The 19,610-nt window shown below is 44.5% G+C and overlaps 1 protein-coding gene across 1 annotated transcript in view; it reads right to left on the reverse strand.

Annotated features, from left to right (window-relative positions):
* Nucleotides 1-19,610, reverse strand: part of LOC128506995 (sialoadhesin-like) — a 444,701-nt gene that overhangs the window by 95,029 nt on the left and 330,062 nt on the right. The window contains exons 18-19 of the mRNA XM_053477610.1: nt 12,590-12,608; nt 2,638-2,901 (exon numbers count right to left, since the gene is read on the reverse strand). Coding sequence (XP_053333585.1) covers nt 2,638-2,901; nt 12,590-12,608 — 283 coding nt within the window. The remainder of the gene's footprint in view (nt 1-2,637; nt 2,902-12,589; nt 12,609-19,610) is intronic.

Genomic DNA, 19,610 nt, shown 5'->3' on the forward strand with positions numbered 1-19,610 from the left:
ATAATTTATATATTAAATTATTTGAGCTCACACAACAGTTTTGTGAGATTCTCTGTTAAATGCAACACTTAATCACTTCATTAACACGGCGTATCCCAGTGTTTAACACTCCTCAGGCAGCAAACTGACAGGTGGCACTGACGCTTTCACAAACTACCTCCACTCACTTATTATGTTTAGAGGTAAGAGTGGGGCAGACTTTCCTTTAATTATTTCTTTACATGTTACTTCCTCCTCCACAATAAATGCTCTCATCCTCTCTCCAGTCTCACATTCTGTTCTAAATCATGTTGATCAGATTATTACAGCTCTATTATAGAGGCTTTAAACAGTTGTGATTGGAGCAGTGTGATTAGGATGATGTCATATACCGAGTCACACATCTATAAGTTTTGTCTGTGTGTATGAAGCTTCCACACAACTGCTTCTGTTTTCATTATTTTGCTTTTCCACCGTTTAAACTACAAAAACCTATAAAAACTACAACACCCACTATAACATGCAGATTACTGTACGGCTTTCAGTGTTGTAAAAAGTGATGTCACACGTTTTCCTCAGTGCAGTCCTACTCCTCGCTGAAAGTAAGAGTAAGAAATTTCATAAAGAACTTTTATGTCCCACTCTGAGGTAGGAATATTTTAAGTCCTAAATTAACTTTGAGCGTGATTCCTTTGAGTGATTCCGAGATGCTTAATAAATACGGGCATGTTTTAACTTATTTCATGTCAAAATTCTCCTAAATATTATGTCTAACTCCAAAGCTGAAAAGTTAAGGAAAAAAAATATGAAACAATGAATTTTAATATAATATATATTAACAATATAATTATAATTCAGTTAAATTATAATTATCAAATATATTACAAAAAAGCATATTCTTGTGTAAACACTTACTGTAAGTGTGTGATACACATCATCAGATGTCCGGCCTGTGGGGTCGAGAGCTGCGTACGTGTCGTCTTTAACACTCAGCCCAGCGTTCTGCAGAGAGGAGGGGTGGAGAACATGAGGAGGTTCTGCTGAAGATCTTTACTGTAAGAGTTTATTATGAACAAAACACACACCTGATGGACATTTCTGTAAAAACTCACCTGATAGTCACCTTCATCTGCCTTTTTCTTCTGTCTCTTGCATCTGCTCACACAAAGTCAAATATTTATCCATCGTAAGCGACTTCAGAGTAATTAGTGATGAATTTATCAGCAAAGATAAAGGGACGCACGTGACAAAGAGCAGTTGAAAAAACGTTTACTAATTTTGTCATATTACTACTCTCTGACACACAGGATCATCTATAACAAAACAATACATTTGAATTAGTGGCGAACGATACTGCTCTTAGAGCTGCTCTTTGGAGTGAATGAGTCGGCTCCTGTCTGAGAGACACTGTTGTTTTTTTTCTTCTTCTTCTTCCTTTTTAAGCTGCACGTGATTGTTCAACTCAATCATGATGTGTGGAATGAATGTGGAATTAATGTGAAATTAATGAATGCAGAAATAAATGTATTTGAAAATAAATAAAAAGTAGGTAAATTATTAAATAGGTAGATGAGTAAATGAATTAATAGATAGGACAAAAACAGACAAAATCTAAACAAAATAATTATTTTAGAAAAATAAGTAATTTGTTGAATGAATGAGAAAATTTTATGTTTTGATTTTTTTCCATTTTTGTCTCTCGCATTTATTTATTTTGGAATTGGTGTGCAAATGTATTATTATTATTATTATTATTATTATCATTAATAATAATAATAATAATAATAATAATAATTACAATTAATTAGTTAATTAATTAATTAATTAATTAATTAAAAAAATCTGCCATGCAAACATTTCCCAGTTATGTTTAGTTTATTTTTTCTCCTCTCATTAAAACTCAACTAACATGTAAGTGATACTAAAGTGCATACTTAAATTACCATAAAAACATTCTATAAAGTAAAGCTTTATTTATCTTTGGTGCAACAATTATGAAAGATTTAGGTACAGATTTTTGCTAAATGAAATGAATCTACACTGATATAACAAAACAATTATCTCTCAAAACCGAAAAGTTAAACTGCTTAAATATTCTCACCTCAGCCTGAAGAGAGAAGAGAGAAGAGCTCCAAGACCAAAACATCCAACTCCAACAGCTACATGAGAAATCACAGAACCACTTTCTAGCACACACACACACAAACACACACACACACACACACACACACACACACACACACACACGTTATTTAAAAGTTTTTCCACTCTGGGTGATATCTAATCGAACAGTGATCAAACAGAAATAAATCATCGCTCTCACCACGTAAAGTGACGAACACAGCAGCTGATCTCTCAGAGCCGTGTTTATTCTGAGCCTCGCAGTAGTACTGTCCACTCTGTAGAGCTCTGTAACTCTGTCCAGATCCTACAGCTGAGGATTCATTCACCTTAAACCAGGTGTAGATCTCCACAGGTGGGTTAGCATCACTGCTGCAGGTCAGAGTCACTGAACTGTCCTCCACTATCTCACCAGAGTGACAGAAGGACACGAAGACATTCTTTGGGCGATCTAAAGAGAACAGAAATATTGCACTTTAAAGAAAATCCATTAACTTTTATCTGTTATTGGCTTTAAAATATTCATCACTAACTTACAGAGAACATTCAGAGATACACTGCTGGAGTCCTGATGTCCGACTCCATTACTGCACTTGCACTTGTACTCTCCACTGTCCTCAGAGCTGATGTCGGAGATGGTGTAGGTCTTTTCATTTCCTATTGATGTCATACATGTATCCTTAAACCAGGTGTAGATCTCCACAGGTGGGTTAGCATCACTGCTGCAGGTCAGAGTCACTGAACTGCCCTCCACTATCTCACCAGAGGGACTGATGGACACTGAGACATTCTTTGGAGGATCTAGAAAGTTCCATGGTAAGTTTGATGACATAAATTAATAGCCATAAGAACTATGTGTCTATTTTTATTTATTTATTTATTCATCTTTTTTTTTATAAAACACATTTATTTGCCATTAAACTTCATGATTTTGAGAATATGTTTATACAGTAATAATTCTGGAACTCCTTCATGTTAATTCTGTATGTGTTTGTATCGTTTCCTTTACAGTGTCATTATGTGATTATGAATAGATTTGTTATGCCCCAGTGAATAAAATTACCTGTGTCTTCATTTTTTATTGCTTTTTCATTTTATTTTCTGACTATTTAATAATAAAAAAAATCTCCTGACATGGCAATCACAATGAATGTAGTTCAAGTTTATAGTTAATGTTTTTACTTTCTTTAATTACACCTGGAATTTAACATTTATTCCTGTACAATATATAAGAAGAAGGTAAATAAATCTCACATCTGACTCTGAGTGTGTGAGCAGGAGAGGGGAGATGTTCATATCCTCTTACAGCACAGCTATAACTGCCTGCATCCTCACTGCTGACCGACTGCAGGTGGACTTTATTGCTCTTGATGGTGTTTGTGGTTAAATCACGGCTGGTTTTGTACCAGATGAATGTTGGATCAGTCAGACTGCAGGTGGTTTTACAGGTCAGAACGGCTGATTGTCCCTCTGTCACTTCTGCAGGAGCGATCACCTGAAGATCTTAAACACAGAGAGACACATTACATCAGGAAAACTGTAATGTAGATAGTAAAGTATCTACTTTTAAAACTCATCTCTTAAAATGTTTTTCTATCTAATTATAATACTTTCTGTATTTTTTTTCTAGTAACCTTTTCTATTCTAGATTCTAATTATTTTTACCCAGGCACTTATCGCTTGATTTATTTTAGTAACATGTGTGGGTCAGGGTTCCCCCTCGTGGTGACTCCTGAGTCTGCAAACTTTAGACACTTCTCTTTGTTGGATTTTATTTTGACTTTGTGTTCATATGTGTCCCAGTTTAGTGTCCCTGATTAGAAATATTATTTAAATGCCCATGTTTAGTTTATCTCTGTTCTGGTTTACTGTTGGATTTATTACTGTTTGTCCACCAGTTATTTTGCTCCTGATTCCTGTTTTTGTTGCCCTGATCTTGGTTAGTGTTTGTTTATTTTCACTTTGATAAATACCTACATCTGTACTTACACAGTGCCTGAGACCCCCATATGTGACAGTTAGAGATCTTCATTAATCTGGTACAAAACTCTGACCCTCATGTATTTAAAGAGAGATTATAGCCTGAGTGATAAATGTAGGAAATAAAATGACTTTATTTACCTGTAACAGTGAGAGTAACTCCAGGTTGACCCACCCATCTTTGTGCATCTTCATTGGTTCGGATTCTGAAGCAGTATTCATGTTCATCTGTTTTTTTCACGTCACTCAGTCTGAGGGAGAAGTGTTTCCGTTCATCTCCTAAATACTCCACTCTGCCTGAGTAACCTGATACAGTACGCAGATCAGTCTCCTGTTTACCCTCATCTGGGTTTATCAACCAAAATGTCTTTGTCACTGTAAGATTTGTTGGGTGTGTGTACGAGCCGTTCATAAACACTGTAGATCCTTTTAAAGCACAGAGATTGTTCTGACTGTATGTCAAACTCCATTTATTATCAAGAGCTCCTGAAACATGATACATAAAAGAGGTTATTAGAGGTCATTATCCTGAGCCCTATAAAACACTAAGTTTCCACAGCTTCACTTCACTCCTCTGGAGCTCTGGGTTATCTCAAAATGTGCAAATAAGCACATTTGTCATATATATATATATTCATTTCGGAAGTGGGTTCGTATTTCAAAACACTCATAAATCACAGAAAATTTTCCCATAAGAAATAATGTAAACTTAAATTATTTTTCCACAGCCCAAAAAATAAATACATAAAATGAATTAATACAAAATATAAAGTAAAAATTAAACAAATTAAACTGCACTTTACTTTAAAAATAAATCCTGACAGATAAGTGTTTCCGTTTATACGCACAGTGGTTCAATTAATTTGTGTGTGTGTGTGTGTGTGTTTGTGTGTCTGTGTGTGTATATGTGTGTACTGTATATGTGTGTAAAGCTAAAGTAAGGGGATTGAAACTCTATTGATGAAACTCGATTGAGTGACACTAACAGAATTACTGCTGTAAAGTAAAAATAAAACAAATTACTAGGCAGTTTACCTTTGAAAAGAATCGTGACAGAGCAGTATTTCCATTAGGAGTGAGTGTGTGTGTGTGTGTGTGTGTGTGTGTGGGAAGGGGAGAGGAGGATGCACAGTGTCTAACGACGCTCAAAACAAGTCTCAAAACAAGAAGCGCATGCGTGATACATGATACTCGGTACTCATAAACCAAGACTTGTTTTTTTTTTTTTTTTCACGTCAAAATTGATTCAAAATCTTTGCTCGTCACGTGTGTGTGTGTGTGTGTGTGTGTGTGTGTGTGTGTGTGTGTGTGTGTGAGTGTGTCCCCAAGACACAAGGAACTTTCCCTGTGTAAATACTGACATAGCATTGACATTTAGTTAACAAATCTAAATACAGCACTTTGTTAGATATTCGATATTAATATAGAAATATCAGGAATTAAAAGTAAACTGTCGTCCACTGATCAGATATTTTATAAACTGTTTAGATCAAAACAGGTGTTAGTGACACACTGCTATACAACTACATAAAATACGTATGGCAATAAAACATTTTAACAAATACTAGAGTTTAATACATTTAAATTTTCTCCAGTGTGTGTGTGTGTTTGTGTGTGTGTGTTTTCCAAGACTCACCTGTGATCATGAGGAGGAAGATCAGACAAAGCAGATTCCTATAAGCCGTTTTAAGGAACATCATTCTTCTATAAAGTTTCCAAATGCAAATAAAACATAAACTTAGATTATGACAAGTAATAACAAAAGTGACTTTTTTATACATGACTATGTGAGGAGATTTTATTAATGTAATGAGTCTCCAGATAGCAAGGTGACATTGATTCAATGTTGAACCCCACGCATTCCTTGCCTAAGTGAAGCTAGCCGCCAACTTCGCGGGCTGGTCCCCGGCGGAAACAGCCATCCGGGTAGCTCTCTCGCTGGAGGGCGACGCGCTCCGTGTGCTGGAAGACCTCCCTATCGATGAGCGGAAAGACTGGACAAAGCTACGGGAGTCGCGCTACTTCCGGTTCGGCGCGGTTGACCCTAAGGAGGCAGCGTGCGAGGAGCTGGCGGTCCGCGAGTTACTGCCTGGGGCCTGGGGCTATCCGGAATTCGAGCACAACAAGTGGGAAGAGCAAGCTTATTGAGCATTTGTCCGAGGACTCCGACCGCCGCGGCTCCGCGAGCACATCAGGTTAGCGGCACCAGCTTCCCTTTCCGAGGCGCTGAGCGAGGCCGAGCGCGCTAAGCCGATAATGGCGGAACATCAGGACGGTAGCCCGGGGACAGGGCTACCCATCGCAGCTAGGCAACAAGCAAGTCTCAGAGGTTTCGTGGCGATGCCGAGGCACGGGACCTCGAGACTACCGTTGCAACGTCCTCAGGCCTGAGGGACAGCACACTCCAGCAGCCACTAAACTAGCGCCGGGGGGGACATTTGGGAAGCTGTGCTGGGATTTACGTCAACTGTGTGTTCTACCGGCTCCACTGTTTCACTGCTGCGCTCTAGATTACTTGGACAAAGTGAGCTCGTTTGCGGACTGCCTGATCCCGCCTTCAACATTCGCACCATTACAGGGGGCTACGTGAAGGTACGGGTGTGTCGCACGGTGCGAGTCCAAATAGGTGAGCGAACTCATTCACCGTCCAAACCGGCGTATAGCCGAGTTAACACTAGAACTACCAGGTTTTTCTGACACCTCCAGCCCTACCAGAGGTAGGCCAAATGGCCCCTTGGTTTTAAACTAACAACTTAATCACTGACAATTGACTCCCATTCATTTGTAAATGGGTGGCCGATTGAAATGTGTAACTCCCCTTCCCCCCACAAATGGAAGGGCAGAGTAAGAAAAGCTTTGAAGGACGCTGGGAAACCATATTTAAATCGAAGAGGAGAACAAAAACCAGGAAAAAATCCACCTAAAGAGTTGAGTGGAAGAAGCGTATGTGTGATGTGATCTCTCTCTCTCTGAACACGCTGAGGAGCACTAAACGCCACAAAAACAGTTAACCTATCAAAATAAACCACATACCATATATAATAATTTAAATGTACATAATTAAGGTCAAAGACATATATATATATATATATATATATATATATATATATATATATATATATATATATGTAAATATCAGGATTACATCATGATTCTTTCTCATTGATTTTACTATTTTGCAAGTTGTCTGAGACGTACACACAAACTAATTAGACTTTTTTTTTATAAAAAGAAAGCCTTTCAGGTAACAAAGTATAAAATAAAGCAAAGAGCAGAATGAGCAAAGATAAAAATCTGTGTCAATTTATCTTTGTTATTCGAATAGATACACATTACAAATAAACATAATATGAATAAAAAACAAAGTTTTTATTTTTCAGGAAGATTAGGTGTATTCAGCAGTATTGAATTAACAAACATGAAAGGTGAAACACTATATGCTTACACACTTCATCCATCATTTCATTCTATTTTATCTTAAATATGTGTGAAGAATAGAGTGAACTTTATAGTTACTTACACTATGTGTATCTGTTATGAATAAAACACATGAGCAAACTAGATTTAAATGGGTTGTTATTGTTGCTTCCATAGACATCTTTGGGTATTTTACAAGCTCAACATGTGTTGTTTTACCATTACATATGTGTGTTTAAATGTCTAAAATCTAAAATATGCCTTATGTGGTTAACCCTCTGGGGCCGAGGTGATTTTGGGGCCCTTGAGATGTTTGGACATGTAATGTGTCACTCTCCTTCCCCCCAAGAAGTGTACTCTAAAGTACCTCACACATGGCTGTGGTTTGGATGACTGTGGGTAGGGCTGTTTACTGATGACAAGCTAAACTTGGGAATAAAAGAGATAGTTTACTACATGCATTCACAATCTTCAAGGACTTATCGGTACGAACAAGCTGCAAAGATGCCAAGACAGTACACTGCTGCTGAGGCTTTGGCTCTGCTGCAAAACAATGGGTGGCCCATTGTAATGTGTCACTCCCCTTCCCCCCAAGAAGTGTACTCTAAAGTACCTCACACATGGCTGTGGTTTGGATGACTGTGGGCAGGGCTGTTTACTGATGACAAGCTAAACTTGGGAATAAAAGGGATAGTTTACTACATGCATTCACAATCTTCAAGAACTTATCGGTACGAACAAGCTGCAAAGATGCCAAGACATTACACTGCTGCTGAGGCTTTGGCTCTGCTTCAAAACAATGGGTGCCCCATTGTAATGTGTCACTCCCCTTCCCCCCAAGAAGTGTACTCTAAAGTACCTCACACATGGCTGTGGTTTGGATGACTGTGGGCAGGGCTGTTTACTGATGACAAGCTAAACTTGGGAATAAAAGAGATAGTTTACTACATGCATTCACAATCTTCAAGAACTTATCGGTACGAACAAGCTGCAAAGATGCCAAGACAGTACACTGCTGCTGAGGCTTTGGCTCTGCTGCAAAACATGGACTCGTGTGACTTGGATGGTGGGGAAGTATCCATTCACTTGCAAGAGAGTTCGGACTCTGACATGTCTTCAGGTGATGAGATGTGTTCCGGGTTAGAAAGTAGAACTCCTCTTAAGAAGAAAAGTCGGCTGAAGACACAGACCACACAGAAGAATTCCAGCTATGAGATGGCAAAATATGGCATAGTGTGGGTTGAGGAAGAAGTAGGGAGGCCGCTCCCTCACGGCCAACTAGAAACATATACATGTGATGGAGAGCCAACAGGAGAAGTCAGAAGAACCATCAAAAATTGCTTGCAGAGCTTCTTGTTTTTGGTGAGTTGGGACATCCTTCACACTATAAGAAAATGTACAGTTGAGTATGGCCGCAGGATGGAAGCAGATTGGGACATGTCTGTCTATGAACTGATGGCGTTCAACTCCATCCTTCTCTGGAGGGGGGTGATCAGAATTCCGTCGCTGGCTGATGCATGGTCGGCAACATTGGGGATCTCGCACGTCAAGAGCACGATGGCCCAAAACTGCTTCCAGGACATCATGAGACACCTACGCTTCGATGACAAGGACACACGCACTCAACGGGTAGCAACGGACAAGTTCACAACAATCTCAAACGTTTGGCAGATGTTTGTTACTAACTGTCGACAAGCAACTTTTTCCAAACAAGTCTCGCTGTCCTTTTCAGCAGTACATTGCCACAAAACCTGACAAGTTTGGAATCAAGTTTTGGGTTGCATGTGACTTGAAGTCAAAATACATGTGCAACGCTATCCCTTATCTTGGCAAGGACCTCCGTCGTCCCTCTGGGGAGAGACTGTCCGAGAGTGTGGTCATGAAGCTGATGGAGCCTTTCATGGACAAGGGAAGAACTGTTACCACTGACAATTACTTCACTTCATTGTCACTTGCTGGACGACTGCTCCGCCGGAAAACTACCCTTGTTGGCACCATAAACAAGATTCGTCGTGAGCTTCCACAATCAGCCAAACAATCTTCGGACCGCAACGAATTCACCACACAGGTATGTTGTCGTTATTTTTATCTATTTTTATATAAAGTGCTGTATTATTTATTTGATCTATATTAATATAAGCATTTATATAAGTGCTGTGTTATTTTTTCTTTTCTATTTTGAATCTAGAGCAAGAGCTCCCAATTTCATTGTGCTATTACTGTATACTATATATAAAAGTGCAATGACTATAACGTTTTATCTTTTCTTATCTTACTTATCAGGTGTTTTCAACAACTGGCACTACACTCACAGTTTATGCGCCCAAGCGGAGGAAGACCGTCTGCATCCTCAGCACCATGCACAACATAGTTGAGATTGAAGATAACAGAAAAAGGAAGCACTTATGTAAATATATATTTTTCTATTAGTGGTAGTAGTTTTTATGCTGGGAGAAGGCTACGTGGAGAGAAATGAGTGGAATTTACATACCATTTGTCTTCAGTATGCCTCTTCTTTTTATTCTATTTTATTGTGTTTTCTTATTGTGTCAATTTGTTGGGCAGTCGTGGAATACATTTCACTTCAGGCCGTACCGTGTATGTATGTGAATGTGACAAATAAAATTTGAATTTGAATTTATGTTGTATGTTTTTTGTTTAAGAAAATAAACGCTTTGAACTTTGGAATCTTTGAATAATTTTTTTCTACACCAATTGTACCCATGGTATGGCCCCTTACATATTGCTCCTAGATGACTGTGGTCCCTGATTGTAAAGTCAATAGCACCTTGTACGTCGCTCTGTAAGTAATTGCCACATTTACAGAACAAAGGCAACTGTTCACACGTGATTAAGGATATTAGGTAAAAACAACCGGGCCAAATGGCCCCTCTCTGGTAGAGCTAGGGGGATAGGGCCAAATGGCCCCTCTCTGGTAGTTCTAGTGTTAATGCATCTCCCAGAGCGTCACCCATAGTTGCTTCGCCGGTGTCACAGCTGGACCGTGATCCGCTCATCGCCAAGCAGGAGAAGGGCCCCACCCAGCGCTCGCTGGCACCGCTGCAGGACTTTCGGATGGGGACACCTATGGAGCGTATGGGCGTGGAGCCGGGGGCGAGATTTTGCTACTGGAGAGCAGATATGGGTGTGTTCCTCCGGAAGGAAGAGGGGGCTCTCGGCCAAACTTATGTCCCTGTATGGTAATTGCTCAGCTCCCCGATATCATCTACCGGGTGTCGTTGGCGGGGTGGGCACGAATTGTGCTCCACCAGGACCGTCTTGCGCCTTACCAGCCGCACGCCAACGAAACATCAAACTATGTGTAGGCCGGACCACCAAAGGACTCCGGCGTTCCCAACGCCAGCGCCGACCGCCTTCACGCCTACAAGACCGAGTTCGTCATGGTGACCGGGGATGGTCACAGCTCGGGTGGGGGCAGTGTGGCGTGGGCGGGACGGCGGCTGACGACCATCATGCAATATATATATATATATATATATATATATATATATATATATATATATATATATATATATTGTGGCGTGGGCGGGGTTTCGCTTGGGAACCATCATGCTTTGCGGCCGCGGGCGAGGAGCTGGCGACCCGCGAGCAGCGCGACTCCGAGCCACTGGGGGCGTTTGCCATGGACCTGCGATCTCTCGCGCGCCAGGGCTACCCGAAATTCGAACACGGCCAGCAGGAAGAGCTAGCTCATCGTGCGTTCCTTCTGGGAATCCGGCCGTACCGGCTTTGCGAGCACCTCCGGTTAGCGGCACCAGTGTCCCTGTCCGAGGCGCCCAGCGCGCCGAGCCCATCTTGGTTGAACCCCGCGGCGAGAGAGCCGAGCGATCTTTGGTGGCTCGCGGTCGCTGGGTAGGTGAACCTAGCCGGGGACAGGGCTACCCGTCACGGCTAGGCCTTGACCCAGCCTCCGAGTTTCCGCGACGACGCCGAGGCCAGGGACCGCCAGACTACCGCTGCAATGTTCTCCGGCCGGAGGACAGCATACCCCAGCAGCCGTTAAACTAGCTTCGGGGGGCGCCGAGGGGAACCCGCCTCCCGCAGCCATCTTTGTTTCCCCAACTGCCGGATTTAACTTCCGGTCGGGAAGTTCGGTCTACGTGGACTGTGGCCTGGACAACGTTTCGCTACGGGCGCTCGTAGACACCGGCTCTACAGTTTCGCTGCTGCGCGGGGGATTGTTGGAGCGAGGAGAGCACGGTTGTGTGCTGCCGGACCCGGCCGTGAACATTCGCACTGTGTCGGAGAGTTATTTGAGGATACGGGCCTGTCGCACAGTGCGAATACAAGTAGGTGCAATCGTTCTTTCTCACCCATTCTTTGTGGCAGACATCGAGCATGATTGTATCTTGGGGTTTGACATTTTGGAAAGGTGGGGTGCGGTACTGAATCTCACGGACGGGACTCTGCATGGTAATTTCGGTTTAGCCAGGTTGCTAGTGCCCAAAGCGCAGCCGGACGTGTTAGTAGCACGCACCAGGGGGGCGGAACTTCCGGTGGACGCGCCATGTAAACATCCGGTAGCCGACCGAGCGAGAATAATGGCCGAGCTGATGCGGCGTAGCAGTGTGGGGCTAAATCAGACGCAGACCAACACCGTGAAGTCCCTTTTGCACGAGTTCGCGGATATTTTCGCTGTAGATGAGCGCGAGTGCACTCATACCACCTTGGTGCAGCACAATATCGATACGGGTAACGCCGCTCCTGTTCGGTTACATCCGCGACGCCTCCCGTTAGCTAAACGAGCTATAGCCGAGCAGAAGCTGCGTGAGATGGCCGATTCGGGCGTCATAGAGCCAGCGTCCGGACCGTGGTCTTCACCCGTTGTACTTGTGCGTAAAAAGGACGAATCGTGGCGGTTTTGTGTGGACTACCGGCGGTTAAACGAGGTGACGCGCAAAGATTCTTATCCGTTACCGCGAATAGATGATGCGCTGGAACACGTTGCGGGCTCGGCGTGGTTTAGCTCGTTGGATTTGCTTCTCGATCGTTGAGTTCTCGATCGGGCAAGGGCTATGGCAATTTCAGCGCATGCCGTTCGGCCTCTGCAACGCTCCAGCTACGTTCGAACAATTGATGGAGAGAGTTAACTTAGACGCCTGTGTCGTCTACTTAGACGATTTACTGGTGCACAGCAAGGAATTTGCGGTCGCGCTAGCTAACCTACGGGAGGTATTTCTAGCTATCCGGCGGGCGAATTTGCCGCTCAATCCCAAAAAGTGCCAGTTGTTGCGGCAAGTCTTTCTGGGACACGTGATTAGCGCTCAAGGGATTGCCACCGATCCAGCCAAAATTGCTGCGGTACAGAATTGGCCGGAACCGTCGAATGTGTCGCAGCTACGCACCTTTCTCGGGTTAGCGTCGTACTATCGCCGGTTTGTGAGGGATTTTGCCACGATCGCCAGCCCGCTGCACGCGCTCACGAGAAAAAAACAGCCGTTTCGCTGGGACAGGGAGCACGCGCGTGCGTTCACTCGGTTACGGGAAGCTCTAGTTACGTCGCCCGTTCTCGAATGTCCTGATATAGCTCGTACGTTTATTCTCGACACGGACGCGAGCGATGTAGGGCTGGGGGCCGTCCTGTCTCAGGTTTCCGAGGGCAAAGAGCGTGCTGTCGCTTACTTCAGCCGCGCGTTGTCTGGGCCAGAGAAGAATTACTGCGTCACGCGGCGCGAGCTGCTAGCGGTCGTCGCGGCCCTTAAGCATTTTAGGCCGTATTTATACGGGCAATCCTTCCTGCTGCGGACCGATCACGCTTCGCTGGTGTGGCTGCTCAGTTTTAAAGAGCCCGAGGGGCAGTTAGCGCGCTGACTCAAGCGGTTGCAGGACTATAACTTTACCGTTCAGCACCGAGCGGGAAAATTGCATGCTAACGCCGATGCGTTATCCCGCCGGCCGTGCAGCAAAGAGCGTTGTCGACACTGCGAGCGGGTTGAAGAGCATGTGGGTGGTCACGACATCGAACACTCCCCGACCCCCGTGAATCAGAACATTCTCCCTGCGCAGTCTTCCGAAGCCCCCGTCGGTAATCGGCCGTCCGAGCCGGCGTGCAGCCGAGTTACTGCGTCACCTAAAAAAATCGCCTGTGGTTGTTTCGCCTGTGCCACAGATGGACTGCGATCAGCTAATGGTCGAGCAGGAGAAGGACCCGGCACTGCAGCGGGTATTAGGTTGGGTTAACGCGGGCCAGAGACCAGATTATGCCGCCGTTGCCCACCTGGGACCAAAGGAAAAAGCTCTCCACTCGCAGTTTAACCGACTAGTGTTGCGGGGGGGTTTACTCTACCGCCAATGGGAACGGCCGTGTGGCGCTGGGGAATCTTATCAGCTGCCGCGGACTTTGCGGGCATGTGTGCTGGGGATGGTTCATGGGCATGCAGGTTCGGGACACTTCGGAGTAACTAAAACACTGCGGCGGTTGCGTGCTCGGTTCTACTGGCCGGGCTGTCATACTGATAGTGAACTTTTTGTTCACAGATGCGACGTCTGCACGGCAAAGAAGGGCCCTACCCAGTGCTCGCGAGCTCCCTTGCAAGACTTTCGGGTGGGGGCGCCCATGGAACGTATGGGCGTGGACATTCTGGGGCCGTTTCCCATCTCCGATCGCGGGAATCGGTATGTGCTGGTAGCCATGGATTATTTCACCAAGTGGCCGGAGGCGTTTGCTGTTCCTGATCAGAGCGCTTCCACCACGGCTCGAGTGCTGGTGGATGAGGTGTTCAGCCGATTCGGCGCCCCGGAGCAGTTGCACAGCGATCAGGGGCGTAACTTCGAGGCGGAGGTGTTTGCGGCGGTGTGCGAGCGCCTCGGGGTGAAAAAGACCCGCACCACGCCCCTGCATCCACAAAGTGACGGCCTCGTGGAACGATTCAACCGAACACTCACCACCCAACTCGCCGTGCTTACCAGCGACCGGCAGAAGGATTGGGACGAGCATTTGCCTCTTGTGCTTTGGGCTTATCGTACAGCAGTGCAGAGGTCCTCACAACTGACGCCAGCTGCGTTAATGTTCGGTCGCGAGTTGCGCACGCCTGGGGACCTGGTGTTCGGGCCCCCTCCACAAGTGGATTTACCCACGAAACCGGGTTTGGATTATTTTTGTTCGTTGAAAGACAAACTGTTCCGTGTCCATGAGTTGGCGCGTAGACACTTGGCGGACGCCGGGGTTATGCAGCGCCGCGTGTACGATACTCACAGCCGGGGGCGAGACTTTGCTACTGGGGAGCAGGTTTGGGTGTACTCCCCCGGAAGGAAAAGGGGGCTCTTGCCTAAGCTTATGTCGCACTGGGTGGGCCCCTGCACGGTTGTTGCACAGCTCTCTGATGTGGTCTACCGGGTGCGGTTGACGGGGCGGTCGCGATTGGTCGTGCTCCACCGGGACCGTCTGGCTCCTTATCAGCCCCACGCCAGGGCATCGTCGGATTCTGTGGAGGGCAGTCCACCTCAGGAGGAGGGCGACGGCCCCCCTTCCCCCGCAAAAAGACTCCGGCGTTCCCAACGCCAGCGCCGACCACCGTGATGGCGTGACTGCTAGACTGAGTGCGCCATGGTGACCGGGGACGGTCACAGCTCGGGTGGGGGCAGTGTGGCATGGGCGGGGTTTCGCTTGGGAACCATCATGCTTTGCGGGATGGGGCTGTTATGTGTTCACCCTGTTGGGAAAAGGTGTTTGGGTAAGTGGCTTCGGCCAGGGTATGTGTGCATGTTTTTAGGTGTGTTAGTAATGGTGGGAAGTGTTTTGTGTGTGCTATTTCGTGCTATGGTGACAAATAAAGTACTCCCAGCCATTTGCATTGGGCAGCAGATAAGCTTACTCGTCTCTCCACCATCCTTTCCGGCGATAAAACGCTACAATATATATATATATTAAGGAATAGGAAAAAAAATATTTGCTGGTAAGTCTTGCTGTCTCATTTACTCACTTGAGAGCTTAATTCCTGTTTGCCGTTCAAAAGTACTTAATTTTTGGCTCGCATTTAACGTCGGAGGGTGTCGGAGGGTGTTTTTACACTGTCGCCACGTCAGTATAATACACTCTACAGGCATGAGAATGTTGTAGTCTGGAAGTTCCTGCCACTCACGGTGAAAGAATTTTGGCGATCGGCCCTACGGTATTCTGTTGGGAAGAATTTGTTTAAGAGCTTAGTTCCTGTTTGCCGTTGTCTGTGTCTGACCCAGAGCAGTGTGCGTGCCCCCCACCCCCATCCGTCACTGACAGAAATTACTATAGTAACAAGTCTTCACAGCTGTTTATTGATAAACAGTCTCTCTTTTTCTCACTTAAAGTTTAAAACTCAGCATTTTACTGTCTTTCGCGTTTATCATGATGCTAATAAGCCACACCCCTAGCAACCATTTAGAGCATCCTTCACAATTATCGACAAAAGAGAAAGACTGCGTGACTATTGGTTGTGTAACTAAAGATTGCACTGAGCAATATTGTGACACAGCCTGAAAATGGCCTGCACTTTCCAGAATGACCCTGAGGTAAATAACATTGGTTAATATTTTTACTTGCTACATGTAAAAACAAACATTTTTAAATGAATTGTAATGTGCAAAACTCCGTAGACTACCCTTCCCATATATCAACAAAAGACAAAAAAGTACGGCTGCATAACTATTGGTTGTGTACCTCAAGTTGTTGTGCTTCTGATTACCTCGGCAATATTGTGACACTGCCCGGAGACGGCCTGCACTTGCACTTCTGATTGGCTGAGCAATAGTGTGACCCTGCCCAGAAATCTGCACTTTCCAGAATTCTCCTGAGGTGAGTGGCATTAGTTCATATTTTTAAATGCTACCTAAGGTAGGTAGCATTAGTTACTATTTTTAACTGCTCTCTATGCGCCCTGCAGCTGATTGGCATCCTGACATGAATGTACCCTGACTCATGCCGAAAGTCTTGTGGGATAGGCTCCATGCCTCCAGCGACCCTGTACAGGATAAACATTATAGAGAATGAATGTTGCTGGCTAGTAAATTATATCCTTTATGCTAAAGCCTCGTTCCAGGAAAATCCGATGTGTTTTACAAATATGATCTTCAAGACTGAATGTCCATTGTACTATTTAAAAGTGATAAAAACAGATTTGGATTGGATCAAAGCAATTTTTGGAACATATCTGAATTGGGGTTGCCTTGGTATTGAAGGAGGGTTGCACGAAAAAAGCAGGAAAAAAGACTATGATATAAAACATGCAGCATCCTTCCATCATTAAGGATCAAAATATTGACCTGCATTACACGGACAGTTAAAAAGATTTGGTAAGGAACTGTCCAACGCGTTATTATTACTATTTTTTTTTACTTATTTACCTTTATTTAACACGGCAAGACAAATTAAGAACAGGTTTCTTATTTCAACTGTGGCCTGGCAAGGGCGGGGCCTTTTCGGGCAAATATGGGGACAAATAAAAATAAGACATTTTAAGAAAGATACATATATACAATATAAATAAAATTGTGAAAAAAAAATTAAAGCATAAAATAAAATATATATAATATTATATATTATAATATTAAAATAAAATATTTATAAAATGTTATAGAAACAATGTAAACAATGTAAACAATGGAGCAGCAGTGAGTAAGAGCAGCTAGTCTAAATAACAGCAACACACGTCTTTATAGTAAGCTAAAATCCGAGATTGAAAAGCAAATTTCGAAATGAGATTATCCAGTTTTAACGTTTTCTGCAGGTCATTCCAGTCTCTAGCAGCAGCGTTCTTAAAAGACGACAGGCCAAATACAGAGGTAGCCTTAGGAACTGTCAGCAGAATTAAGTTAGCAGAACGAGTGTTATATCCAGAAGGAGAAGAGTGTAACAGTTCCTGTAAATAAGGAGGGGACAAACTGAGAAGAGTTTTGTAAATGACCATACGCTAATGGGTTTTACAGCGGGTGTGCAATGAAGACCAGTTGAGAGAAGGATATAGGGTACAGTGATGAGTTTTGAAAGGAGCATTTGTTATGAGCCAGATTGCAGAGTGATAAATAACGTCTAGCTTTTGAAACAGGCCTTTGATATCACCATAATCAAACATGGGAAGAATGGTCATTTGAACCAGAGTTTTTCTAGCTGATGATGTAAATGCAGAACGCATTCTATAAAGAAACCCACGTTTTGATTTAATCTTAGACTTTAAATTAGTGTGTTTTGAGAAAGACAGAGTGTTATCTAGCCAAATTCCTACAGATCTGGCCTTTAAAAACGCACGTTTTGAGAAAAGGGATCCCGTGACTTGCTGCGGCTGTGCACAGCAAGCTGTGAAAATGCTCTTCATTACCTGTAGGGGCAGTCGTGTTTCAGTCTGAAGTATTGTGTTCCCTTTCAAAGGCTACACTCGATGCTGCGTGAAAAAACGCTATGGGAACATTTTGTTGCCGGTTGTGAAGCATGTGTGTACCAAACACGCCAAATTTTTGGCTTTTATAACCTCGGTCAGGTGACGTCATCTAATAGGACGCACCTGCAGGTTATAAATAGGAGTGAACCGGAAACATTCCTCAGATTCTTGTCTTCACCTAGTTGTGAGCGTGTGTGTCTAAACGATAATGAGTTTAAACGAGATGTCCCTCCGTGTGTATAATCCATATCGGAGGGCGATCTCTACACTTTACTGCTTCATTTAAGTGCTACGCGCGCGCCTCGCATTCCGAGCCGCCGCGCATTCCTGGGGCTTAAACTCGTGCATCCGGCAGAGCAGTGAGAGACGGATTTAAAACTCCTTTCTTTCGCGTTCTCATCGGATCAGGAAATCCCTCTGTCCGCTCGCAAGCGCGCGCTGCGCTTCTTGTGAATGGGCAGGGATAAACATCCTCTCCTGCTTCCGCGGAGATGGTAATAGCTTCTAAGCACTTAAAAATAAATAAATAAAAACATAGACGGCAGGTTCTGTCGGGTGGCCGGGGGGCGGAGCCTCAACGACGCTCTCTCCCCTTTTCTTAGCAATCTCCATATGAGTTAACCCTTTCATGGAGTAAGCTGTATTCATCCCGTGTTATCTTGCCATCAACTTATTTATTTATTTAAATATAATTGAGGTAGAAACGCGGAGTTATATGATGACACCCAGATAGAAGAGACGCTTCCAGGCTATCTCTCTTCTGGGACATCATCCTTCCTGAAAAGCTATTACTTCCTTTCAAGCTGTGTAGACTTTTTATCTTCTCTGGAGGGAAAAGCTTTTCAGGCAGCAGGTCAGGTTGGCGCATTGCACACCATGGCGGTTTTGCACGCCTACCAGGCTGACCTGCTGAGAGACTTGAGTACTGGCGGGGCTCTGCAAGGTAAGGTGTATTGGACTTACGCCGGGCCACAGACTTGTCTCTTCGTGCAACAAAGCAGACGGCTCGTGCTATCGGCCGTTTTATGGCTGCTATGGTCTCCGCGGAGAGCCACTTGTGGTTGAATCTCAGGGGCATCAAGGAGAAGGATCGTGTATTCCTCCTCAATGCCCCATCTCGCCTCCCGGCCTACTTGGTGATGTCGTTAACTCGGTCGCCACTAGGTTCAGTTATATATATGAGGCGAAGTTATATAACAAGCCTTCGGGAAATTCCTTCCCCGCCTTGCTCGAGAGTCGGGACTGTCGGCCACCCAGTCTCGACCGGGTCTGACTGTTGCGAGGCGTGAAACACACAAGGAGAGTGTTTTTGAGCTGGGCACCCCCTCGACAAGATTGGGGTGCGTCACGCAATCCGCCTCAAAAGAGGTCAGACTGGCATATTGTCTTCACAAAGAAGCCCTGAGGTTCATGTGCCCAGGACTGTGGGGGGTGGCCCCCCAATTGGGAGAGGCACGCAGAATTCCTTTTAAAAAATGAAGTGTTCTCCCTGGCACCCCCAGGAGGTTGGTGTTCTTGCTCCGCCACCACTGGTGTTTCGGGCAACTCCAGTCTTCCATATAATGTTAGTTCTTCGGGTTTTTCCTGCCGTGTTTCAGGATGCCGAAGATCTAACATCCCCCCCGTTTAACCAAGCCGCTGAGCTTTGCCCCTTTCAGAGAAACTGGCAGCGTGGAAGCTACTGCCAAGTATATCTCCTTGGGTACTAAGCACTGTACAGAGAAACTACAGGATTTAGTTCTC

This window comes from Clarias gariepinus, chromosome 18, assembly GCF_024256425.1.
Source record: "Clarias gariepinus isolate MV-2021 ecotype Netherlands chromosome 18, CGAR_prim_01v2, whole genome shotgun sequence".
Lineage (NCBI taxonomy): Eukaryota > Metazoa > Chordata > Actinopteri > Siluriformes > Clariidae > Clarias > Clarias gariepinus.